Here is a 27019-nt window from a genome sequence, read left to right as displayed (position 1 = left end):
ACTTTAAACCCTTTTCTTCCCAAGACGTCTATGAGAATGCCCTGGAAATCTGACTCCAGCTATTTTCAAGGTCTTCCAGCCGTGTAAACAATGACTCAGCAGTGTCAAATTTCACAGAAAGACAAGACAAAAGAAAATAAAATTTGAAGCTTTTTCTTCATAATGAACGCATTTCTTTTGTTTTTTTTTCAGTTTTAAGTATTTTTTATGTTTAATTATAATTAATTAAAAGTTGATCGAGAATGAAGGGGTAAATCTATACTTTTGTCCACCTACGATTCCGGACAGTATGAAATGTTATATGATCAAATTATAGAAGAAAGATGGAGCAACACTTGTTTACTTATTGAGTACACTGAACAAATAACTCGTTGCAGTAGACTGGAGTGACACAAGTATTCCCAGACCTCTAAATGATGCTCTGGCAAACTTTTCTGAACATCGTGTTTCAGTGACTTTCTGCTTCTTTGGTGCTACTGGATTCAAGCAACTACTTGTTACAACTCCTTATTTATTTTATTTTCCTTATTTGTTTTTTTTTCTTTTGTTACCTTTAGATAATTATCATATATTTAAATGTACATATATTTGTATCTACACATTGTGTCTAATTATTGTTACTATGATCACACAAACAATTATCAATATATTAACGTTATATATACACAATATTTCTCTAATATAATGTAGTATGTAAATAACCAATATAATGTTTTGTCTTTTATTCTGGTGACGCTCACTGCAGTACCAGAATATGTATAAATGTATACCTTAATAAATATTGATGATGATGATGATGATGAGTATGAAATGAGCACAAAATAGTGTTACCGTCCGGTTCGCTGTATGGGGAGATCCTGACGAACCTGTTGACCTTTATTTTTTTTACTCGTTGATTCATTCGTAATCATATACACTTCCAATATCTAATAGGGCTAAGTCATCTAAATTACTTGCGTTACTCCTACCCAAATCTCCCTAGTTGCTAACTGTCACTAAGAACCAGCATGCACTGCAAATTATTCTTCATTGAAAAATGATATATGCATGCGCCAGGAACTTCTGTTCGAACAAACCTTGCCTGCCATCACGGTCGGCGATTTTAAAAAGGTGGAAACAACAGCACGGAATTTTTCATTACCTATTCTGTGACAAAACTGAATTTTAGTATTTTAAATTGAGATAACTAAATAAGGTGACGGCGAAATTTTCATCCGCCCCGGGCAGATGACACCCACGCTATGCCACTGCCAACATATCGAAATTTTGGAGCGTTTTGTTCACCGCACCAACTGCTTTACCTAATTTCTAAGCGGAGTAATTCGGAGAAAAAGCCAACACGCTAGAGTCTCCATATTAATAAGACAAGAAAGAAAGAAAAAAAGACAGACGTGTGAGATAGCGTGTGGTGACGACGGCTGTAGACACGTCTGGGATATATTAGCAGACGGTGTATCATTGGCAGTATAATCCTTTTGAGGTGGAGATAAGCATTTTTTTTCTATTTGATATTTTCTTTGATTATTGATTATTGTGATTTTCAATTATTCAATTATTCAACTAACTGTTGGGGAAATTAACCCATTATTGTTTTTTATTTCAAAACTAGCTGCAAGGACCCGCTTTGCTGGGTTTTTATTTGTTCGTACATTTGTATGTAATATAGTTTTTTATACATATATAAAGACTATTTTTATAAGTAAACTAGAATCTAGCTGCAAGGACCCGCTTCGCTGGGTTTATTAAAAAGTAACGATAGTGAAGATTAAGATAATTACATTTTAGCCAATTTTACCCGTTTTCACAGAATGCAAGAATTAGATCCCCCGTTTCCAGACTAATTAGAGACCTGGTCCCGATTCTATTTCTGGACGTTTCCTGTTCACGTCAAGTCAAACGAACTATTTTCAACGTTTCTGGAACGTTTACGATCGTTCTATAATCGAACCAATATTCGAATTTTATGTTCGAATTAAATTCGAACAAAACATTCGAAATAGAAAGCAACATTCAACCACTTTGAGCCTCATATCTCCCACACCCTTATAGCTATCGAGACGCAAACCCCCTGGTGCATGAATGGAATGGAGACTTGGGGCTACTACCACATACAAACACCATTCACGTGCGATGTGTAGTTTTGGTGGAAAAGTGAAATATAGGGACATAGATGTCCATATATATATATATTTAAAATACTTAAATAAATTTAAGTTTTTATTATATATATAATAAAAACTTAAATTTATCGTAAATTATTATATGTGGTTTTGGAAATTTTTGTTTTTTATTTGGTAATTCCTGGCTTGGTACTTGAACCGTAATATTGTGTAACCCCTTTTTGTTTTTCGTAAACTCTGCGTTACAATTTAACCGCATCTAATCTTAGGTTTAGTTATATGTATCGTAGGTTTAGTTATATAATAAATTCTTGTTGTTGTCTGTGAATCAAAAACCTGTCTCCTGTCACTCCGAAACACGGACATCTGTTGAACTGTTTACTCCCTCGCCATCCGATAAAAAGCTCTTCGAAACGAATACGTGAGCGGTCTTTGCAGAATGTTGCCTATTAAGAGTTCAATAGGGAGTGACTCTGTGGCCCTCGGCTTCTCACAAAAGTGTTTGCCATTAAATATGTCTCTAAATGTTTTTTGTTTTTGTTATTTTGTAATTATAAGCTTTCAATAACCAAACTTTTTGTATATCGTTCTTGATAACATAAAACAATTTTTCTTCAAAATTTTACTTTTACAGAAATTTTCAAGTGTAAGTAAAACCATTATGAAAATAAAACTATTATATTAAACTATTTTTATTTGATTTTATAAAGATATTAGCGATAAACTTGGTATTATTTTAAATCAATAGCGAAATAAATGCAATTTATTTCGAATTTTACATAAAAAAAATTTTAAAACGTGGTTTCTATTGGTAATTGAAAAAATTAAAAATGTTTTTGCTGTGTTAGTGAATAAATTTAAAAATACTTAGCTGTTAAATATTTTTGAATTCTATATTACTCTTTTTTACAATTAGGGAACTTTTCAAGACGTAACATATTGAAAATTTCATAATTTGATTTTAAAATGCGCATAATGCAATAATCATAAACACATAGAAAATATTATAATATTTATGCAAAAAAAGATTGCTTTCAATTTTTACTGAATTTAGAAAAAAAAACGTTTTGAAAAACAGTTCTTTCCTAAAATGAGTTTTATAGAGGAGAAGGTGGTATTATGGAACCCCAATTACATTTTAGTGAATTGTAAACAAGGTATCATAACTACACCCACATTTTTTGTGCGAAAAGTACTGGTAACTAGTAATCTAAATGTTCCTAATTGGATTTTTCGCTAGTGTAATTATAAGTATGGTTTTTGAAGGCTTTTGTACAAAAAGTCCGAAAGTAGGCTTAGAGAAAATCGGGTGGTAATATGGAACCTTACTGTATATTTTCAAAAAAATGCTTTAATGTAGCCAAAAACAAATAGGAAAGGACAAAAAATGTTAAATAATTACAAAATTATTTACTCCAATGTATTTTATCGCAAAAATGCTTTTATAATAGAAAAATATGACCTCCATCAACAATATATATTCCAGCAGCTCTTTTTCGATATTCTCGGGAAGAATTGGCTTTCTACCTAGTGTCTTTTTCACAAATTGCTCTGGAGGAATGTCTGCTTGCAAATAGAAAGTTCGGAGGAGTTGAGTTCCATATTACTGTAAAAGCACCAATGGGGTCCGTATTTCACGCATCGCCATCTCGAATTAACTTATGTCTGTCGAGACCAAAATTTAAAAAACGTGAACATCACACAGATTAATATGTACCCCTAAGTCTCTGGAACGGAATACATGCACCAGTGAACCTACAACTACACGATTTATATTTTAAAAATAATTAAATTCACTTAGCATTCAAAACTTGCGAATTTTGAAAAAAACAAATTTGCTGATTAAATACGGACAACCGTTTAACTGAAGTAAAATGGGTTTTTCCCTTGCTATGGATGTCTCCCTAGTTCAGTTTAGCCACATTCCGCTACAGTTAGCCTTTATTATCAGTTCGAAATGGGGTGGTTCCATAATACCCGCAGTGTTCCATAATACCACCTTCTCCTCTATAATATAAACTTCAAAATTCTGGCTCTGCCATTGAATGTTTCATCAATATCAATATATATAATAAAGGTAAGTGTACAATGTGCGTGCCGATAAAACTCAAAAACAAGTCCCGGTACGGTCAAAGGAGTTATATGGTGTGGTAGCTCTTATCTCCCATCTATGAAGCAGGTTCCCGTTTTTACCTGAAGGGCGGGCTGTTGAACATATAAGGGCTGGAAATTTCTCTTCTAGAAATTTCTAGTCCAGAACATTCGAGAGTATTCGAGAACATTCCACAACATTCCAAAGTGTTCGGGAACATCCCGGAACATCCCAGATCATTGTGGAACATTACAGAACACTCTCGAATGTTCTCGAACGTTGTGGAATATTGAGGACCATTCGAAGCTTTTTTATATGGGTGGGACTACCCACTGGTAAGTTTATATACAGCAAAATCCTTCGTGGGTCCAAACGTCAGGTTGATATCAGTGACGAAGGGAAGAACCGAAAAAGAAGTGAAAATTCCAAAGTAGTGCAGCTCGTGAATAAAAACAAACGGTGAAGTGTGAGTAGTCAAAGTGATACAGAGACTAAATATAAATCGAAAACAAAGTGTGAAAACTGTGTAAAGTGTACTTAGTGTATTTGGTAATAAAAGGTTGATTTGATTTATATTTTTTACAATGCCCAAACTTAAAAGATGAGGAGCTCTTGCCAGTTCTGAATTTTCTTTTGAATATTATTTTTAGTTGCCAAAATTGCCCCTTGAAATAGTCTCTCCAAATAATAATAATAAGCGCAGAGCCCAAACGGTTAGGAATTGAAGGTAATTTGGTAGACAGTTAAGATACGTCATGAGAACGTACACTAAGAAGAAATTTTTCGAAATTCTTTGTCGCGGGGAAGTGTTAACAATGTAAGTGTTAACAATGGAAGTGATTAAGTAACAATTGAAGTGTTAACAGAAAGCGACGTGCAATATTTCCAGGCATAGATGCGGTTTTTTCCGTTTTTGCGAGAAATCGAACATATTTTTAAATCCATCTAAAAATTTTCTAATTAGTCTGGAAACAGACCAACCTAATTCTTCCATTCTGAGAAAACGGGTAAGATTGGCTATAATGTAATTATCTTAATCTTCGCTATCGTTACATTTTGCCCGAGCAACGCCGGGCTCAACTGCTAGTATTAATATAAATACATTAATTATATTACTAAATCTATTTGTCAATACGAATAGTTTTATGGTATGATCAGAAATTAACACAAGAAGTTAAGAACTAAGTCTAAAGTTGAAACCAACATAATTGTTTAATAAATAATTCTTACCTCACCGTTGTCGCCAATTCAATCGCCAATTCAATCGCCGTTGTTTGTATCAAAGATAATAGATGGAGAATCATCAATTATTTCATCATCATTGAGAAGTGCAGTCTCTAAGTCAATGCTATTTTTAGCAATATCCTGATTTGATATTTTTCCTGTAAACATTTTCAAATTTTCCATTTCGTTGTAATTCCCAATTAATTCACATCTTCCCTGAAACAATAATATATATATATAATTGCTTCTCTCTCATTGATACATAAAAACATGAAATATGAATAAATAAATATATCATATCCAAAAATTATTTGTATATGCAGTACCTATGTTTATTAAATTTACTGACAGAAAATCGTTTGTCAACTTTTTCAAAAAAGATGGAGCTATTTCTTCACCAATTGATTATAGGCCCAGGCATATTAATTTATTAAAGTTTTATAATAAATGTTAATATTTTCAATGGCAGTACTCCACAAGTTTACAAAAAGAGAAAGAGAGGGAGTTATAAAGGACAAATATAAAAGGGTCAATGTACGGTAGAACAACTGTAATGATGTGCACAAGTACAACTTTTCCAAAAGTGTAAACGTACGTATCCCTGAATATCCAACATAAAAATTTACATTAGAGGTTTTGTTAACAGCAACAAATCTGTGGAAGACGATGAAAAAGGCTAAACCACTGAAAAATGCTCTGTAGTCAATTCAACATGATTTAACAAGAGCTGAAAAAGAATAAATTAAAACAATGAAAACATTAAGCACTAAAACACATTCATAAAAATAGTGTTATATGTTAAGAAAATTATATTGCTGGTTATAAATGTTAAATAAATTTTTTATTAAGATTCGTTACTTGTATATACTTTTTTATATTATGTAAGCGGAAAATGATGACACATTAAACAAACAACAAAAGAAAGCATAACTAATTGTGTTGGTGTTATTTATTGTGATAAGCAATAGTTTTTACATTAACATTTTTTGCTAATAAACTTCTGCTTTTGTTTACGAAGGCAGCCTGAGTGACAAGACATATTTTAGGCGGAATCATTTTTGTTGTTCTTTATTTTTAAAAACTAGCTGTTACCTGTGACTTTGCCCGCGAGAATTTTGCAATCAAACCCCATTTATATTCAGTATTTTAACAACCGTAGTAATTGTTATATAACACCTACCGCTGAGAATGATGAGAATTGCCGAGAATAAAACGAACTATATTTAATTTGGTCAATTTTCTGGAACGTTTACAATCGTTCTATAATCGAACCAATATGCAATAACAAATTAGAATTTAAAACGGTTCGAACATTTTAAAAATCGAAATAGATAATGATATTTAAAACAATGTCTGAAATGTTATTAATTTAATACACCTAAGTACTGGATGAAGACTAAATCTTCCGGTTAAGCCTTAATGCTCTCCCTCTCCCTCGCGGGGGAATTTCAAAAATTCCTTCTTAATGTGCATTCTCATGGAATACCCTACTAAAACGCAGATAAGAACAAAAACTCGCATCTAAAATAATAGAGTAGTAGCCTTTATTTCGGTTAAGCCTTAATGCTCTCCCTGTCCCCCCCGCGGAGAAATTTCGAAAAATCCTCTCTTATTGTGCGTTTTCATAACGTACCCTAACTGTGTACCAAATTTCACCTCTTTAGGTTCATTGGTTTGCTCTGGGCGAAGATGAATGAGTGAGTGAGTCATTCAGTCAGTCAGGACAAGCAATTTTATATATATAGTTAAATAGAAATCAATTAAAGTAAACAATCAATATATTCACCTTGTTTAACAGTAAAATTTTACTCGAAGAGTTTAAATATTGTATTTGATGTGTAACCAGAACGCAAATCTTGTCTTTTAAATATTCCGTTATACATCTATAATAAACGAAATGTTAAAATATATAAAAAATTTATCTAATACTACTTTTATATATTTACTTTTCGAATATATGTTTTTTCGCCACTGGAACGTCAACAGCACTTAATGGATCGTCAAGGAGGAAAATATCCGCATCTATATACAGGGCTCTAGAAAACAGAAAAACACATCATTCTGATTAAATAAATTTATAAGGAAACGTTTCGCGAGCACAGGAACAAACCTTCATTTATTTTTATATATTTTTAGTTTTTTCGAATATTTTGTTTTATCTTATAGTAGCTTTTATTCTATATGATGTAAATAGTTCAGAAATTTGGAAAATTTATCGTTTTACATAAAAACAGAAAATGGGCTATCTTGTAATATATTATAATTTTCAATGTGGAATTTTAAGAGTAGAAAGAAAAAATTAGGCGTTAGGAAATAAAGCATCTCAGAAAATGTAAGATTACAAAAGACCAGTAACCAATTTAAAGCGATGTACAGTTGTCCCTTGAGAGTCCGACGTTTTGTAATCCAACATGCTCAGTAGTACCACGCACCTCCCATTAAGGTCATTGTAGTCTCCTGTCCCAGTTAGGTATCTGCTTGCACAGAAGCATGTGGCTTCATGAATCTCCCAACCCAATTCTTACACAATGACACACATTTCTAGTGTTTTCCGTGAGCAATTTTGTTCGAACAGTTGGAGTAGGGAATATTGTAGGCTACTGCAAGCAAAACAGGGTCAAATATGTAATCACTTCGGTTATCCGGACATTTTTGTTAATTTGACACGCGCCTTTGGTCTCATACCTATCGGATTATCAGGGACAACTGTAATCTGATACGCTAAAAAGTTGTAATTTCTTTATTTTCGCACATTAACTTTTTTTTAATTTATGAATTATTACAATTCGCTGTTCTGTACAATACACATGAGTGCAACAGGAAAATAATTAACAATTCAGACTCATTCACTCTGAAAGTAAATAAAGTAATATAAATGTTTTAAGAACGTTTGTTGTCAATATCTAAGAATTAAATTAAGAATAGAGTGATAGAAAGCGTCGTGTATCATGACAGTGGTAACACTTTATGAAAATTTTATTTGTTATTACCATTTTCACTCTTTTATAAAATTATCACCGCTACCGTGAAATTAAGCTTTTAGCGAATTTATGGTAAGTAAATATAAAAAAATTTAAAAGAAAATCTGATCAGAGATGGTGACACATAAGATTTTATTTTTTGCATGATAATAGTTTTTTTAATTAAAATTTATAACAGTCAGAAAAGTTATGCATCTTTCGTTTCTAGGTTTTTTGAATAATATTTGTTGTCAGTAATTAAAACTTAAATTTAAAAACAATATATTCACATAACTGTAACTTCAAATTTGTAAAATGTTTTGATTAGAGTTAATTTATCTTATTCGCATTAAGATTGAAATCTGTATTTTGCAATCATGGTACAGTAACGTTAGAATACAGCCTAATTTACCTTGCTAAATTAATTCTTGCTTTCTGCCCACCGCTCATTATCACTCCTCTTTCTCCTACAACAGTCAAATCTCCTTTAGGAAATAAGCTTATATCCTAAAACACGTAAAAGTATAAATAAATATAAATTCAAGATAATTATGTTTTACTTAATCTGCATTTACAACTTTATCTTAAGTAAACAGAATTTTTATTGATATTCAGTATTATATTAGATAACTAGCAGGTGGGCCCGGCGTTGCTCGGGCAAAAGTAACGATAACTAAGATAAAGATTATTACGTTACAGTCAACCTTACTCGTTTTCACAGAATGCAAGAATTGGGTCCCCTTAGAGAATTTTTAGATGGGTCTAAAAATATGTTCGATTTCTTGCAAAAACGAAAAAAACTGCATCTGCGTATTGCACGTCGCTTTCTCTTAACAATTCCATTGTTACGTAACATTTTCATTGTTGACACTTCTATTGTTACTTAATCCTATGATCCTTCCTAACAAATTCATGTATGATTCCTGTTAGTCTCAATTTAGCTATCGCTAACATCTGTGCTTTTTTCCAAGCAGCTAGCTTTGCTATATCCGCCAATGATTCGAAAAACCCGCTTATGCATAGATCCTCTGGCTTGCCAGAAAAACTAGGCAGCAAGGGGACTAAACCACTCAGTCCTCCGAGTGTAGCTCTCAAATTTTCGCCTTCCATTCTAACGCTATGATGCTATGTCTAAACTTTGAAAACATGTTTATGGCGGACAAAATTTGCGTTCCGCGGACACTGTCTCAGACGGACAAACCTGTCAAACGCCTAGAAGTTGGCTTCACCTCACCCTGACACCAATGTGAGATAAGCCGTGGGTCAGGGGTTAATCTCCGACTGACCACTTAATCGGCACAGGCTGGTAAAACCCGATCTCGCGGTCTGTTGGATGGCTAGGAAGGTAAATCGAGTGGGAAGTGCGTCGGTAAGTCGGCAGGCGTCCTTAATTGAGAGGAAACAGGTTTAACTACACAAGCATTTATTACAGAACTAACTAAGCAATACAAAAGGTTACAATAGGTCAGCTACATGTAAGAATAAATGTAGTTAACATAAGTACGCTTATGGCAATTATACAATCTATCCTTTTTCTAAAGGGTTTATTCTAACAACTATTCCTATATGTGTAGAGAGAGAGTTCGCTGGTTAAAAATAATTACTTCCAAGTACAATATGTGGCAACAAAAGTTCTTTATGCAAGATTGGTCGATGTCTTCTAACGATGCGGGAGACGTGAAATCACTATGACCCAATATAACCTACGTGAGCGAACTCCCGAACTTCTGGTGGTCTCCCTTTTTATATCCTTGTCGCGAGAGAGCTGACACGTCATCGACTGTTGTTGACCATGATGGTGCATTCTTCACACGTAAGTGTAAACTTTTTCAGCCAGTTGTTATACAATCGGTGAAATCCGATCTAGTTCAAATTCTTAGGGTTTTTTCCGAAGATACTTACAATTAACAGAAAATTTAGATTTTTATGAACCCATAAAAATCCGCGAGCTCACATCTATATAAATGATGACAGGATGAAAGAAGTAAACAGGTTTAGATACCTGGTGCGTGGCTTGACTCTAGGTCAAGAGAATAAAAAAAATCAGGAGTAAAATCGGTGTGGCAAAAAAAGCATTTAGTAAACTGAATACAAATTTGTGTGGGCCTTTGAAATTACAATTAACAGAAAAGGCTATTCAAACGCTATATCTGGAGGTTTGTCCTCTATGGTATTGAAACTTGTATAATTAAAATAATACAATAGAATAAATACCCAAAAGATTTCGCTGTGGAGAAAAATAGAGAAGACCAGATGAAACGATAAGGTGACGTGACAAATACAGTAGACCCCTATAACGCTTAGATACGTTCCACGTTTATCGAATTTTACGTTGTAGGAATGATTAAATACATGAGCCAATCGCAGCCCGATAGGTGGGAACTTTACGGACTAAGGCTGTTCGAAAGGTTTTCTTCTATAAAATTAACCGATTCTAGACTAATTCGACTCAACATTTCCAAAACACGTATAATTTTTTGGGAATAATCTGTATAAACTATGCTATAAACAAAAAATTATAGGATTACTTACCGAGTGTGTACCGTTCGACTACGCCGTTGCTTAAAGCTGGTTTTCATCGCGGAACAGCACATTAAACGGCGGCCGCGATTTCTAATAACGAATTTTTCGCATAAAAATAACTTGACCTTTGGAGACATCATTAATATAAATAATTTTTATGGCCGTTGAATAAGAAGTGTTTCTTTCACAAGAAATGTATAAAATTAGTGCTGTATTAGACTTACGGTACCTAATTTACATACTGTACAGACGATAATAAACTCAACTTACTAGCCTAAAATCTCCGTAGCGTGTTGCCAGGCGGCAGAAAGCATATATATAATTATAATAAAGTTACAATAAATTAAGTTAATATATAATTATATATACAGTACCTAATTTATATATAACTAATATATAATTATATGTACAGTACCTAATTTATATACAATTAATATATAATTATATGTACAGTACCTAATTTATATATAATTTATATATAATACTGTACAGACGACAGCAAACTCAATTTAGCCGCCTAAACAATCCGTAGCGTGGCGCAGGGCGGAGGAAAGTAGTTTGGCTGCTCATCCACTATTGGTCCAGATTCTATCAATCTTGTGGCGACACGAGTCAGCGACGACGTTTTAGGAGTTCCTTTATACGAATATTGCTACAATTTTTTCGCTACGTTATAGGAAATTCCGTTATAGGAACCCACGTTATAGAGGGGTCGACTGTAATAAAGTCCTGACAGGAGGGGGTAAAAAGGCATATTTTAGACAATAAAGAAGAGAAAAGATAATTGCATGGAGCAGATGAGCGATACGAAGAATTACAAATGATTTTATGTAAGGAATCGTTGAAGGTAAAGAGAAACCAGGGAGGAAAAAAATTAAAATGGCGGTTACCTTAGAAGAAGGTAGTTGTAAGGACCTAAAGAAAAGAGCACATGAGATAGTAGGCTCGAAGAAAAATAGTATTCACTGGACTTGCTACAACTAGCAGAAAACTAAAAATGAAGATTGAATTGCAATAATATTTTGCACTGATAATGTAGTTATGTTTTTGACATTTGCTGAAAACCAAACTGAAATATAAAATTGAAAAATATTATTTACACTTTGTAATAATCTTAATTGAAATGTTGTCAACATTCTGAGAAGAAACTCATTGAACATTTATTCTGATACATTAATTAAATATATAAGGAGTAATTTGTGTTTTATTTGTATTTGTGGTAAAAGTTTTTTTTTCTTTTCAATCGATGTAAATAATCTAAAGTTTCGGTGAAAACAAGTAAAACCACTTTCTTACCTTTTCTAGAGCCGTTATATGCAAAATTTTTCTATATTTCTCGTCTTCATATTTTTCTTCGAACAAGATATTTTCTTTGATTGTTGCGTTAAATACCCAAGGTTCTTGAGAAGCGTAAGCGATCTTTCCTTTCACCGACGCTTTACCGAAAGTAATTGGAATCTCTCCCAACATCGACATTAACAAAGACGTCTAAGTAAATTAATAAATTGTTTTACTAATTGATTTGAAATTCACTGCATTTATAATGTAGTTACAAAAACAACTGCAAAGCTTTTATATCAAAATGTTTATCTTATTAATTACTTTTAAATAACATGTATGCGCAAAGAAAAGTACGTCACACACCATTATTTCATTACCGAAAATGGTAATTAGTTCTGTGACAATGTGGATTTTCAGGAATGCATTTTTTTTATCGATGTTATAAATAAATTAATAAATAATAATACTAACATCAATACATTTAACATAATCATTAATTTAAATACGTAGTAGATACATATTGTATACTGTGGGGTATGCGATATATGATTTTTTATATTGAATTGCTTTTTTATTGAATTCTCATATTCATCTTTATGTTGGGTATAAAAATTCAATATGAGAAAGAAATGTGCAATATAAAATTCATAGTTTGTAATTTATCCCCTTCTGCACACAATACGTATCTTCTACGTATTTAGTGATTAAGTTATACAGCTCTCCCTTGATAGTCCGACGATTTTTAATCCGACATGCTCAGTAGTCCAACGCACCTCCTGTCAAGGTACCCGTCCCCGTTACGTGTCTCTTTGCACAGAAGCATGTCGCGACATGAATCTCCCCATCCAATTTTTACACGATGACACACATTTTTTGTGTTTTCTGTGAGCAGTTCCGTTCGAACAGTTCGAGTAGGAAATATGTAAGCTACTGCTAGCAAAACAATGCAAAGTATGTAATTATTTTCGGTAATCCGGACACTTTTGGTAATCCAACACCTCTTTGATCCCATATCTGTCGGACTATCAAGGGAGAGCTGTATTAATTGACGTTAGTATTATTATTTATTTATGTTCCGTCCAATAACCTTTTTTTATGAACCATTGCAAACGAGATTAATTTCGTGTGGATCTAGCGACAATGGAAAAGAGGTCGAAGTCCATAATTCGATGTTAATGCAATTGTCATTTTATTTCATAGTATTTCCGCATTTTGTTTGTTTTTGTATTTCAATTTATCATTATGGAATTAGGTTGGGTTATTTTATATTGATTAAGGTGTATTTGATGTTTTAAGTTTATAGAGATGAATATTTTTCAGGGATCCGGGACTGAATGAAATCTGTTTCCGTCATTTTTAACAGAAAAAAAAATGGATCAAACTTCGACCGGCCTCCTAGACTCAATTAAATTCGAAGTCCGATACACCACTGCTTTCTAAACAATATGAAAATCATACAGCATGTAATTCATTAAAAATGTAAAACTGCAAAAACCAGATATTTACCTTTCCTGATCCAACAGGACCTACAACAATAAAGTGTTCTCCAGTGTTCATGGTGAACGAAATTTTATTCAATGATGGCTCAGACTCCTTTTAAAAGGAAAATTTACTAAAATATATACAATTAACCTTAAACTAAAAATATACTATAAATTAATTTGTGATAATGGCAGTATTATATTATTTAAAAGAGAAGTTTTTAAAAATTTATCAAACTTAAAATCAAACTAGATTATATTGTCTTTATTATTGATGATAAACATAGACTAAAAATCCGTTTTCATAAACTTTTTTAATTATGTTTGTATTTTTACTTTAATATATTCGTTAAATATTCGATGATCATTGACTAGAGACAGTGTTATTTAAAGCTGCCTCGATTCAAGTTAATATAACATGAATTTTAAAAATTTCAAGTTTCATAACATTGATGTTTACTTAAAGGATTACCACAAATTAATATGTGTTAATCGCATGATGAGTAGCATTTGTAGTTTCTGATTGGCCATTGGAGCTGAACTGCAAAAGAATATTTTCGGAACTATATGCAAAATATATAACCATCAAAAATACAATGCTCTCTGACGGTTTTCAATTTTGATTTTTCCACATGATGTTTAGCGTAAAGTACACTTTTGTATCGACACTTTCTTAAAAGCAGCACCACTATTGTTATTTTCTTGTAATTCCATACAATCAGTGTAACAACGTTATAGTAATAAATTCCTAAAAATATCAGTAAGGCAATTTATATTTTTATAAAAATAATGGTAAGAAAGTATGCTTGACACGAATAAAAACACCTGCAAAATTGAATTTTCTAATACCATTTCAACCGTTAAACTTTTTCATTACTTGTAAAATTATTACAATTTGAAATGTTGTTATTTTATTAAAATTGTAACTATGAATTACTTTTTTCCACGCAGCTGTAACATTATCCATCCATATTCCAGATTCGGTTAAATTTGCTCCTTCGTCTACAATTTTCACTGCATTGCTCTCGTTTTCTTCAAGGAGGAGAAAATCCTAAATTAAAATTCGAAAAATGTTAGCCTTTTCAATGAAAGTATCCACACAGTTTTCAGATAGGCGATTAACTCTGCATATACCACAAGGCCTTGCAAGGCCGTTAAATAATTTCAATTTGCAATATTTTTCGATAAGAAATGATGATATATTCAAAAGTTTTAAGAATTTTTCTTATATATTTATAATCTTAAGCTGCAGGGCTGGGTGGCCGATTGTTATGTAGTGCGTTTTTGGTGAGCGATTTGACTGTCTTTTCGGCGTTTATTTGCCTGTGTTCTTGTCAGCTAGCTTTTTTGTAATGCATTGTTTACATTTCCACGGGTAAGCAGAGTTGCACTTTCCCGAGGTCCTGCCTGTAGGGTAAACTTGCCTAATTCGTACCACTTAAGGAAAAACTATCATATTATCGAAATTAATAAACACAAATTATTTTTTATTTTACGTAACTTTTATTTGGGAAATATTTTATCACTACAATAGTAAAATTTAGCATAAATCTTATAAACTTCTGAAAAATAAACAATTTAAAAAAAAACACTAAAAAAGTACGATTTAGGAACATTCGTCTTAAATCGTACTGATATATTCTTAAATCGTACTTTGAGATCCTATCATTGATTTGCAGTCTTAAGAATCTTTATCAATAATGTATTAATACGTGTGTATATTAACTCTTAACAAATTCGGCAAATGGTCTTCGCCAATTTTTGGCAGTCATCGCAGTTGTAATCCGTTGTTTTTTAATGGTTCCTGCGCAAAGTTCATGTACCCGTATCTCATATTGTATGCATTTGATCATACTTTCTTTTACGTCTTCTTGGCATAATTTGCAGTACCAACTGATATTTTCACTTCCCTGTTTTTTTTATTTTCCTTTTGTGATATTTTAGTAGTTTTGCTTTTCTTCGAACCAAGATTCTTTCATACGTTTTTCTTCTTATAATTCCAAGAATACCACGTAGTGGAGAAATTATTTCAAATGTCGCTCGAACTGTCTCTGTATTAGAAATGTTTACTTTCATACCTAAAGAACATTCCTTCGCTTTCTCTTCTAGACATTGATCTCGCTGTTTTTCCGAAGGGTGAGTTGTCGGTACCTCAGGAAGTTGTGGAGAATCAACTTCTTCAGTCTGTTCTTGCTCAGTAGTCTGATTGGATTGTGCCACACACGTTAAAGTATCTGCCTTCTTAAATGAAGTTAAGACTATTTACAAAAATATAAAATTTTTGAGTCTATCTTAATCCTTTTTTTTTTTACACCACCCCATAAGTAACAGTCAACATGGGTTTTTTTCTTTTTGAAGAATATTCTTCTTAAAAACAAAGGTAAATAAACAGTAAAAAACAATTCACAATGTTAAAAACGATCAAGTGTCAGCCTTCTGTTTTAGGATCTGACACTTTACATTAAAAACATGAAGAATTCTTCTCACCACATTGTCCTTATCCATTTTTAACTGCTTCAGGCCCTCTGGTGGTAGTTACGAGTTATCCTTACTTAATTTGCATATGGATACAATTTCTGTAATTACTCAGGATTTTTATATTTCTTCTTAAATGAAGTTAAGACTATTTACAAAAATATAANTTCTTCAAAAAGAAAAAAACCCATGTTGACTGTTACTTCTGGGGTGGTGTAAATAAAGGATTAAGATAGACTCAAAAATTTTATATTTTTGTAAATAGTCTTAACTTCATTTAAGAAGAAATAAAAAAATCCTGAGTAATTACAGAAATTGTATCCATATTAAAGTATCTGTTTGTTCTTGCTGCCTTTCAGTTGCCAGATTCTGGGAGACTTCTGCCGATTCACTTAGATTAGCATCTTCGTCAAGAACAACATATTCCTCATCCCCGATCTTAAAGCGATTGCGAGGCCACAATCCGCAACATTCGAAGCCATGCATTCCTTTGTCCATACAAACGGCTCGAGGATATGCTTTAATAAGGAACCAGGATGCTTTGCATCCACGATGCGCAAGCAGCACTAAAATTCAGTTTTATTGATTTGAAAAATGACCTATCTTTGATGTGTATTCAGTCCTTGTAACTGTCGTCTAAATGTCAATTTCGATACATTATATACACTAAAACTTCGTTAAATTATAAGGTCCCATCATTATATTTTTTAATCGGTTCTTTCATATTTTCTTTACTCGAAGAATTATATTTTCTTTTTGACATGTTGTTCTAAAATTAAAGACGATTAAGCTTTAATTTGTTTTGAACTTTTGCGGTTATTTTTTAAATCAGAAACGTAGAAAAAAAATAACTTTACGAATCGGTAATAGCTTATTGTGACATTCATCTAAAATGGTTTTCCTAAATCGTACCAGTACGTTTTAAGAACATGCCTCGAGTACGAAATAGGCGCAAGAGTCGGACAAATTTTACACTAGTCGCCAAAAAATTTGGCAACAGATACGCATGTTTCATCATTTCAGATGAAATCACAAAAGTACGCACTAATACATCACACATAGTTAAAAAACTTACATACGATCCAATTTGAAGAAATTTCATACGAAATGTGCAAAAATATCACAAAAAAGTTGAAAAAACTTTTTTTTCAATATTTTTGTCGGGAGCAGATTAACAGTGTGTTGTCTGTCAGATGGTAATATGACCGATTGTTATTTACTTCTTTTGCTACTAGAGACACTAATAGTTATTACGGGAGTCAAGATATAAGCGAAGTACGAATTAGGCGCAAGTACGAATTAGGCACGTTTCCCCTAAGTAACCGGCAAGGGTGAAACAAAAGAACTACTGCGTCTTTTAGTAAACATTTAAACAGTCCTCTCAGGACTATGGCCAAAAGTCCAACGTCTCCGAGTCAAAAGATGAGGTGTCTTTTTAAGGAAAAATGGAAGTGATGGAGGAAGACAGGCGAGTGAAGATAGCGGAAAGCATCCGCGAAAATGTGAAAGATTACATGAACGAGAATAACACTCGTAGACTCGGTACAGGTGAAAATGTTACTTTCGTTTGCGGTCAAATAGACTGGATCATTGAACTTCTAAAGCAGAAGCCACCTGATCTGATGCAAGTAGCAGTGGACAGTCTACATGAAAAGATAGATAAAGTACTTAAGACAAGGGGAAACGTCGGACGCTGCTATGCCCAAGTATCAGCACGGAAGGCCTTAAAACCAAGAAAAAAATTTTTCTGGTGGAACCGGAGAAAGAAAATACAGATGCAGAAAAGACCAAAGAGAAGTTAAAGAAACATATCAATCCCAAACAAATGGGAATTGGGATACAAGCCATCCGGAAACTGAAGAGAGGAGGAATAGCGATTGAAATGGGACCACCAGAGGAAAACAAAAAACTCAGGAAAGCAATCAAATCGAAAATAGGGTTGAAGACAAAGGAACCATTTAATAGAAAGCCACGTATAGTTTGCTATGGAGTGGTAACAGATCTCCCCAAAGAAGAAATCTTCGAATTTCTGTACGAACAAAATGAGATACGTAACAGTAAAATAACAGAAACTGAATTCCGTAACCAAACAGAAGTAAGATTCCAATTTGGAAACATGAACAAGCAAACGACTAACTGGGTCATTTAAGTGAGCCCAGAAATAAGAAGACTAATACTGAAAGTAAAGAAAGTTAACCTGGATTGGTTCATGTTTGATATGAATGATCATATCTCCGTTATCCAATGTTTCCAGTGCTGCCAAATTGAACATATCGCAAAATATTGTCAAGAAAAAAGCCCACTTATCGCCAAGGTGGCCAGAGAAATAAGTACAAAGACCGTACTCACAAAGAAAAAGCAGAATGTGTTAATTGTTAGAGGGAAAAACTGAAAAACTTTAATTATAATGCCTGCTCAAAGATCTGTCGACTGATGCAAAGTGTCAGGAAGATGCTGATTGCTAAGACTGATTGTGGGAATTAATCCCAACGAACAAATAGAAAACATATTGCTAAAAATTATACAAGTAAATGTGCAGAGATCAATCAGTGATACATCCGCACTTTGTAGGACACTTGAAAAAGTTGATATGGCTCTAATACGTGAACCATACTATCAAAGAGGAATACCAGCCTGTTTAAGGACAACTTATAGAACATTCTTCAACAGGGACTATCATCCATTTACCGCTGCTATCATCAGAAACCGAGATGTTCTGGTGGTTTTTCATACTGAGGAAAACAACTAATTCCTAATCTGCCTTGAAGTAGGAAACAGCCTCAGTAACTATCTGTTCATATCTGCCTACTGCCCGATAACAAATGATCTAAATCAAGTACTACATTAAGTGGATAAACTGATTAAATGTTTCCCGCATAAGCATATCATTATCTACGAGGACCTAAATGCACATTCAGAGTTGTCGGGTGGCCCGAGTCATGATGAGAAAGCAAACCAAATCCTAGAATTTATAAATGCTAACGGACTATACCTACTGAATCAACTAGACTCTCTACCAACATTTTAAGCTGCAACAAGTCAGAGTTGGATAGACCTAATCATCTGCAACAGCAGCGCACTAACCAAAGTCTCACCGTTTACTTGGCATGTATCACCGCTATGTAGTCTTAACGATCATAGTTATATACTCTTTGAAGCAGGAATCGTCAAAGAGATGATAAGTGAAGATAGTACCCAATTTGCCATAAGCAAAGCGAACTGGCCCTTATTCCAAACCATGATAGAAAGAGTTATGAATATAACCAACCTACAAAATTGCTTTGACAAGATTACATCTGAACAAGTGTTTACTGACTTTAATTAGAGACTTTTAGTGGCCTGCAAAGAACGTATTCAAAGGAAGAGAAAAAATCAAAAAGCAGTGCCTTGGTGGTCAAACGATTTAACAGATATGAGAAGAAGAAATAACAGACTGAAACAAAGGTTTCAAAGGACCAGGAACGACGTTGAAAGAGCAGAGAAAAAAGAGAATATCTTAATAGTAGCAAGGTCTATAAACACATAATAAAAACTAGAAAATTGCAATCATGGCAAGAATTTTGCACTGAGAGCTGTGCGAAGCCATGAAGCTTTATTTAGAAGGCCTGTGTAGGCAAATTAAAAACCCTGACTTTTCTTACTGCCATTCGAGAGAGAAAAACTTATACTGAAAGGGGTCGAGAACACAATACAGAAATGAATGGACACAATCGTCCCTCGGGACGAACCAGAAACAGACACTCTAAAACACAGACAGATAAGAGAAAAAGGCGAGAATGAATACAGAAGCCTGATGGACCAAAAATTTACTAAGGAAGAGATACGAAATGCAGTGTGCAGATTGAAGCCAGGCAAGGCACGGGGCCTTGAGAGAATAGTAATCGAGATAGTATATAAAGTCTCGGAGACAAGCCCAGAATATATGATGTAAGTATACAGCCTGTGCCTTGAATTTAAATTCTTTTCCCGACAATTTGGAAGGAAGCGAAATTGGTCACTATACCGAAAGGGGATGAATTGATCAAAAGTGAAGCGAAAAGCTATAGGCCTATCAGCCTCTTACTAATACTCGGCAAAGATCTAGATTACTTAGTCAAAGGATCAGGACGCACATTACAATGAACAAGTTCTTAAGTGTCAAACAATACGGGTTCCTTCCAAACAAAAGCACAGAGGACATTATCTGCACAGTAGTTAAAGAGATAGAATGGAACTTAACCAAGTACAAGTGTTGCTGCGAAATCAGCCTTAACATCAAAGGGGCCTTTGACCATGAGTGGTAGCCCCTAATTATACAATCTTTACGAGAGGCAGAATGTCCAAAGAACATATATTATGTCGTCAAACACTACCTCCATAATAGGAAAGTCAGCTACTGTACAAACAGTGGAAAGATAACCAGGGACCTTGACAGAGGATGTCCTCAGGGTTAAAACTCGGGACCATTATTTTGGAACTTGGCCTATTAACAATTCTTTAATTAATTAATTAAAATTAAGAATCGATAAAGGGTCAGGCATCTTGTAGATGGCGTATGCCGATGACACTATAATTATCTTTAGTGCATTCTCTCGCAGGGACATAGAACAAACTGGAAATCATGTGTTTGGCGAGATAATTAAGACAGGTGAAAAACTCAAACTCACCTATCTTAACGTTAAAAAGACCAAAGCGATAATCTATACAAAAGGTCGTACTCCAGACCTATACAAGAGATGCCCTATGATAAAGATGGGAAGAGACAATATTAAAGTAGAGAAACAACTCAAATATTTAGGCGTGATACTAGATAACAGATTAAGTTGGCTCCCTCACACTGTATCGACTAGAAACAAATGTATCATCATGTTCAACGCTTTCGCAAGGGTGGCCAAAGCTACATGGGGCCTGAATAGAGAAGCCATAGAAATTATATATAAAGAAGCTTTCACACAAGTTTAACATATGCAGCAGCTGCCTGGCACGTGGCAGCAGAGAAAGAAGTAGTAAGAAAGAAGATATATAGTGCACAAAGATGTGCGCTACTGAGAATTACAAGAGCATTTCGGACCACATTTACTGATGCATTGCTGGTTGTAGCAGGTACTCCACCAATAGACTTACTCTTGAACGAATAAGTCATTGCAGAAGGGGATACAACATACATATAGGCAGGAAATAGTTTGCAAAAGAAGAAATAGACCTGAAGCCCTCCTCAATAACGTTGCCCAACCTGCCTGAACGAAAAGCGATAAAAATAGCTGATAATGAGGAAAGAGGCGAAATTGAGCTGTATACAGATGGCTCACAGGTGTGTGGGTGCAGCCTTTTTGGCAGCACCCACACACCTGTGAGCCATCTGTGAGCCACACATCAGAATGTGTGGGTGCAGCCTTTTTGGCAATGCATGATGGAGAAGAAATTCATGCAAGAAAGTACAGGCTTAAAGACTACTGTACAGTTTACCAAGCGGAACTGTTAGCAATTGAACGTGCTATTGAATGTGTGATTTTTCTTGGGACAGAAGGCCTAGTAATTGTTAACACGGATAGTCGGTCAGCTATCTGTGCTCTCCAACAATTTGTAGACACAAACGTAACAGCTCTGAACATCAAAAACATGATAAACAAAAACGTAATGCATATTAAAGTCAGATAGGTTAAAGCCCATAGCGGTATAGATAGAAATGAACACCTCCTAGCCAAAGAGGCTGCGCACTTAACAGTTGCGACTAATGGGAAAATTTCTCTTTCGAGTATTAAAAAGATTATTACAGACGAGACTAATATGGAATGGGAAGAAAGATGGACCTATTCCAGCAAGGGCAGACACACATTCTGGCTTCTGCCGAGTATTGAGGAACAAATCAAAGACATACATTGGCTTCAAGTCAATTTTATATCAAGTCAACATTATACTGGACACTGTGATAGTGGTGAGTACTTAGAAAGATTTGTCAAAAGGCACACTGCAGTCTGTGATTGTGGGGAGGAAATTCAAGACGTATAACGTATACTTCTGAACTGCTATAGATACGAAAGAGAAAGAATGGACTTAAGACTGCTTCACGAACAAAACACGAGATTCGCAACTCTAGAACTTTATCACCTACTCTGTGACAGAAACCTTGCCAAGGAACTTCAGGCCTTCGCACTAAAACGCACACTAAGAAGGGATTTTTCGAAATTCCCTCCCAGGGAGAGAGAAATGGGATTAAGACTTCGACAATGGAAGTATCAACAATGGAAGTGTTAAGAATGTGAGTGTTAAGTAACAATGAAGTGTTTAAGAGAAAGCGACATGCAAAATTTACAGGCGCAGATGTAGTTTATTTTCGATTTTGCGGGAAATCAAACATTTTTAAACCCATCTAAAAGTTCTCTAATTAGTGCGAAACAGCGGGACCAAATTCTTGTATTCTTTGAAAATGGGTAAGATTGATTATAACGATCGTAATCTTCGCTATCGTTATTTTTGCCCGAGCAACGCCGGGCTTATCTGCTAGTGTTATATAATTTCTTTGTAGTTTGTATAACGTTTCTTTGTATTCAATAAGTTAATTAAATGAATCGTTCTCCTTGTGGTGCTGCAGGCAGAACAAGGATGACTGATCCCCATACGGGGAAATGGATGTTCATTCAATGAAAATAAAATAAAATATCTTAAGTTGCAGTTTACTTTCCCAAGCTGAATTGCGATACCCTTGATTCTGTTTACAAGTGACATTTTAATTTTCTGTTTAATTATGCAATTCTGCTGTAAAAGTTCGTCCGATTGAGAATTATTTCTAATAAAATAAAATTGAAGACAACCAGTGGGCAACTTTTCTAAAAATTTACATTTTCCAGTGCTAATCTTTAGTAGATAAAAGGCAGAAGAAACCCCAAAAGAAGTATGATGGAAGTAAGCAAGACAACTGTATGTCACCAGTACCTTTTTCAGAAATTTTTAAAAATTTTAATTGGATGTGTTTTGTGTTTTTAAAAGGCTTTTTTTAAACTTTCCGGCGACAAGTAGCCTAAAAAGAAAGGTCAGTCGCCAAAAATGTGTTAGTCTTGGAACACAAGTAATAAATGGTGATCCTTTTTGGACAGTTTTGTCTTCAATTTTATTTTATTATGCAATTCTGGTTAGAAAATCGCTCTGTTCGAATAATTTTTTCTGTTTGGACCTGATTTTTGTTTTTTTTCAAATTTTGTTTTAAAATTACTATTTATAATAACAATACGTTTCCTAATAATATATTAACATTTTTCAAGTATTTCTAAATTAATTGTATAGTAATAAAATTTTAAAGCAATATTTTTTGAAACTGTTCATTACCTGAAATCTTTTCAACGAAACCAAAATTTCGGCTACTACATTCAGTGCTAGAGAAAATGTCTTAACAGTTTTACTGTAGATGTGAAAGGAAAATGCCATAGTGACAAATATAATTTCGGCATTTAATTTACCTCCATTTAAAACGAATGTAAGGTATGTGAGGGAAGTAAATAATTTCGATATAGGATATCCCAATATTAATGATATTTCTCTTGTATACAAAAACATTCGAACTTTCTTCATTTCCTTCCTGCAAATATCAAAATGAATTAATAATAATTTTACAACTTGACATAAATTATTTTAAGAAAAGTAATTTAGCGTGACAAAAATACAGTAAAACTGCATACACCGATATCATACAGAATCGTATATTTTTATGATGTGGTAACATTCATTTGAAAGAGGAGTTCTTTTAAATAGAAAAAGATTCATTGTGAAAATTTTTTCCGTTTCGGTGGAATCATATTATTCATTTCGGTGTTTCACAGGTTTTACTGTATTTATATGTAATTACTAAACTTACTCTCTGATTTTCTCTATTAATGCAGCATACGGCAATTCCCAGGTGTACAGTACATCTTAATTAATCTCATATCAGCAATCATCTCGTTCAACAGGTTCAATCTTTCGTCTCCCAATATAGCTGCTTGTAATCTATCATTATTAAATAATGATTCGAACATACATATGCTTTGTTGTAAAAATATATAAAATTAAATGGTAAAGATTTATCAAATATTTAAGGATAATCGGAGACTTTTATTGCAATTTCTGTATTTAGTGTATTTAAAATTTGTAGAATTTTTATAATTCTTACAATTAAAATACAGTTCTATTGATTTAAATTACGAGAGAATTATTTTTTTATTGATATAACAATACGTATTATTTTAATTTTGTTACATTTTCAATATATTTTTGTTGAATTATAATTTCTTTTGAAACAATGAACTCTGACACTATCAGTTATGTAATTACATATTTTGTAATATTGACCAAACAAAATTTTTTATTTGTGTCTGCAGTCCATATTCAGTAAAATGTATATAAATAAATTTGACTACTATAAACAGATAGTACGGTATACATTGCATAATTTATATATCTACATACTCGGTTGTGTTAGTCATGCTATATGTATGCAAAAATTAGACCAAAGAACAAACACACACATACATACACACACATGCACAATATTAGTCGAGTGATGTACGGAAAAGAGATACTGTAAACATCAATCCGAATATTTCTGACTTTGTCATTTAAATTGGACCCTATTCACAATTATTTGCTCTCACTATTTATGAATTAGTTGTCTCGACGTCTTCTTTCTACAAAACAATTGTAGAAACAAGCTGTCACGAAATTATTTTATAAATTGTTAGCCTAAAACTTTACAAGTTTTATGCATCAGACGACAGATCTTTGAAATATAATTTTAACATTATCTGAAAATATTGAGTCCCATTTGATCATAAAATAAAAACAAAATGATAATTAAACTTTATACAGCTGTCCCTTGATAGTCCGACGTTTTGTAATCCGACATGCTTAGTAGACCGACGCACCTCCTGTCAAGATACCTGTCCCCGTTACGTGTCTGCTTGCACAAAAGCATGTCGTGACGTGAATCTCCCCACCTTATTCTTACAGGATGACACACATTTCGTGTGCTTTCCGTGAGCAGTTCTCTTCGAACAGTTGGAGTAGGGAATATTGTAGGCTACAGCTAGCAAAACAATCCCAAATATGTAATCACTTTCGGTAATCCGGACCCTTTGGTCCCATACCTGTCGGATTATCAAGGGACAGCTATAATTCAAATTTTCAATTCTCTGATATTTGAAAAGAGTCGATTTACTATGATACACTCCATATAATAACTATATTTCTGAAGCCATTAAAAAAAGAATTTTTGGCTTTTGAAAAATATTTGATGACAACAAGATCCAAAATTTTAATTGCTAAACAATCCATTAGAAATGTGGTTTCTTAGAGATGTCAGGCAATATTTTAAAAACTCGACTTTTTTTCAATTTTTGAAAATATTGAAATAATCAATGAATTCCCGACTCTCGAAGTTTTCGAAAAATGCAATACATACACTTACATGACGATATTGTAACAAAAAATATTAGATTCTCACAGATGCAGTGCAACCAACCCTGTCGTATAGAATTTGTATGATTTTCGATGTAGCTTTACCTTCACACATATGTCGCACGTAAATTAAAGCAATTCGTAAAATTATCAATAGAGTGAATATATCATTACATTAATAATATTACTCACATTGCTTGGTCTTCCTTAATTAAAGAATACATCAATTATATTTTCATCCCAATAGGTAGTTGCGTTTGCTTTTAACAATGCTAATTTTTATCTTTGTTTTGTGACATTGCTTTCTCCTTATAAAAATATTAAGAAAAATCTAATAAGTTACATCCAATTTTGCAAGGATTAACATTTATGTGTGTAACATAAAAATATCATTCTGTTATCATGCATTACGAGATTATTTAGAAACAGTATTTGAATTGTTTGAGTTGCAAAGCTTGTAACTTGCACATTTGTCAAGATGTAATTTGCCTAATATCCTGTGCTCTACGCATTATCTTTTCCATAGATTCATTTCTCATATTGTAAACATTCCTGTTTAAAGAATAGACTACAAAAAGTAATCTTTTCTCAAATATTTGAGCAATGTGTATTTTGTAATTTACGTATTTAATTTTCGAAAGTGCGCCATTATATGCAGAAATATCTATATATATAACACATTCAGCCGGTATCTGCCCGCGTAACGGTTTGCCAAAAACGGGCACTAGAGGCGCTACTATCGTGTGTCATATTTCAAACATTAAAATCAACAATTTAAATTATTATTATTTATTTGGCCAATAAATTATTATAACGGTATACCCAATATAACAATATAAATAATTCAGTATATTTGTAATAGGAATTTATTATTGTCACGGAATGCCTGTAATGTTCACTAGGCGGCGAATAACGAAAAAACGGATAAGTTTGAACCACTATGATAAGACGATAAGGTTTGAAATACAGTCGACCCCCCTATAACGTGGATTCCTATAAGGGAAATTCCCATAACGGAAATTCCTAATGTAGCGAAAAAATTGTAGCAATATTCGTATAAAGGAACTCCTAAAACGTCGTCGCCGACTCGTGTCGCGACAAGATTGATAGAATCTGGACCAANAGCTAGTATATATATAAAAATGGACGTGTGTGCCCCTATATTTCACTTTTCAGCCAAAACTACACATCGCACATGAATGGTGTTTGTATGTGGTAGTAGCCCCAAGTCTCCGTTCATGCACTATGGGGGTTGCGTCTCGATAGCTATAAGGGTGCGAGAGATATGGGCTCGAAAGTGGATGAAAGTGGAAGATTTTCTATTTCGATTTTTAAAATTTTCGAATTCGAATTTAAATTCGAATTGGTTCGACTATAGAACGATTGTAAACGTTCCAGAAGATTGATCAATTTGAAAATAGTTCGTTTGACTGGAAGTAAAAATTTTCTAATTAGTCT

At 33.4% G+C, this 27019-nt stretch overlaps 1 protein-coding gene across 1 annotated transcript in view; it reads right to left on the bottom strand.

Moving 5' to 3' along the window:
- LOC111619753 (multidrug resistance-associated protein 4-like) overlaps nucleotides 1-24117 on the bottom strand; it is a 55199-nt gene extending 31082 nt beyond the window's left edge. Inside the window, exons 1-9 of the mRNA XM_023361572.1 lie at nucleotides 23985-24117; nucleotides 23459-23708; nucleotides 14619-14732; nucleotides 13707-13793; nucleotides 12216-12407; nucleotides 8809-8903; nucleotides 7383-7472; nucleotides 7223-7319; nucleotides 5476-5652 (exon numbers count right to left, since the gene is read on the bottom strand). Coding sequence (XP_023217340.1) covers nucleotides 5476-5652; nucleotides 7223-7319; nucleotides 7383-7472; nucleotides 8809-8903; nucleotides 12216-12407; nucleotides 13707-13793; nucleotides 14619-14732; nucleotides 23459-23701 — 1095 coding nt within the window. The 5' untranslated portion in view covers nucleotides 23702-23708; nucleotides 23985-24117. The remainder of the gene's footprint in view (nucleotides 1-5475; nucleotides 5653-7222; nucleotides 7320-7382; nucleotides 7473-8808; nucleotides 8904-12215; nucleotides 12408-13706; nucleotides 13794-14618; nucleotides 14733-23458; nucleotides 23709-23984) is intronic.
- Between the last annotated feature and the right edge of the window lie 2902 nt (nucleotides 24118-27019).

The sequence above is a fragment of the Centruroides sculpturatus genome, unplaced genomic scaffold (assembly GCF_000671375.1).
Source record: "Centruroides sculpturatus isolate CEXI.00-Female unplaced genomic scaffold, Cexi_2.0 scaffold88, whole genome shotgun sequence".
Classification (NCBI taxonomy): Eukaryota; Metazoa; Arthropoda; class Arachnida; order Scorpiones; family Buthidae; genus Centruroides; species Centruroides sculpturatus.
Note: the sequence above shows the minus strand (reverse complement) of the source record. Positions and strands in the feature narration are given on the sequence as shown.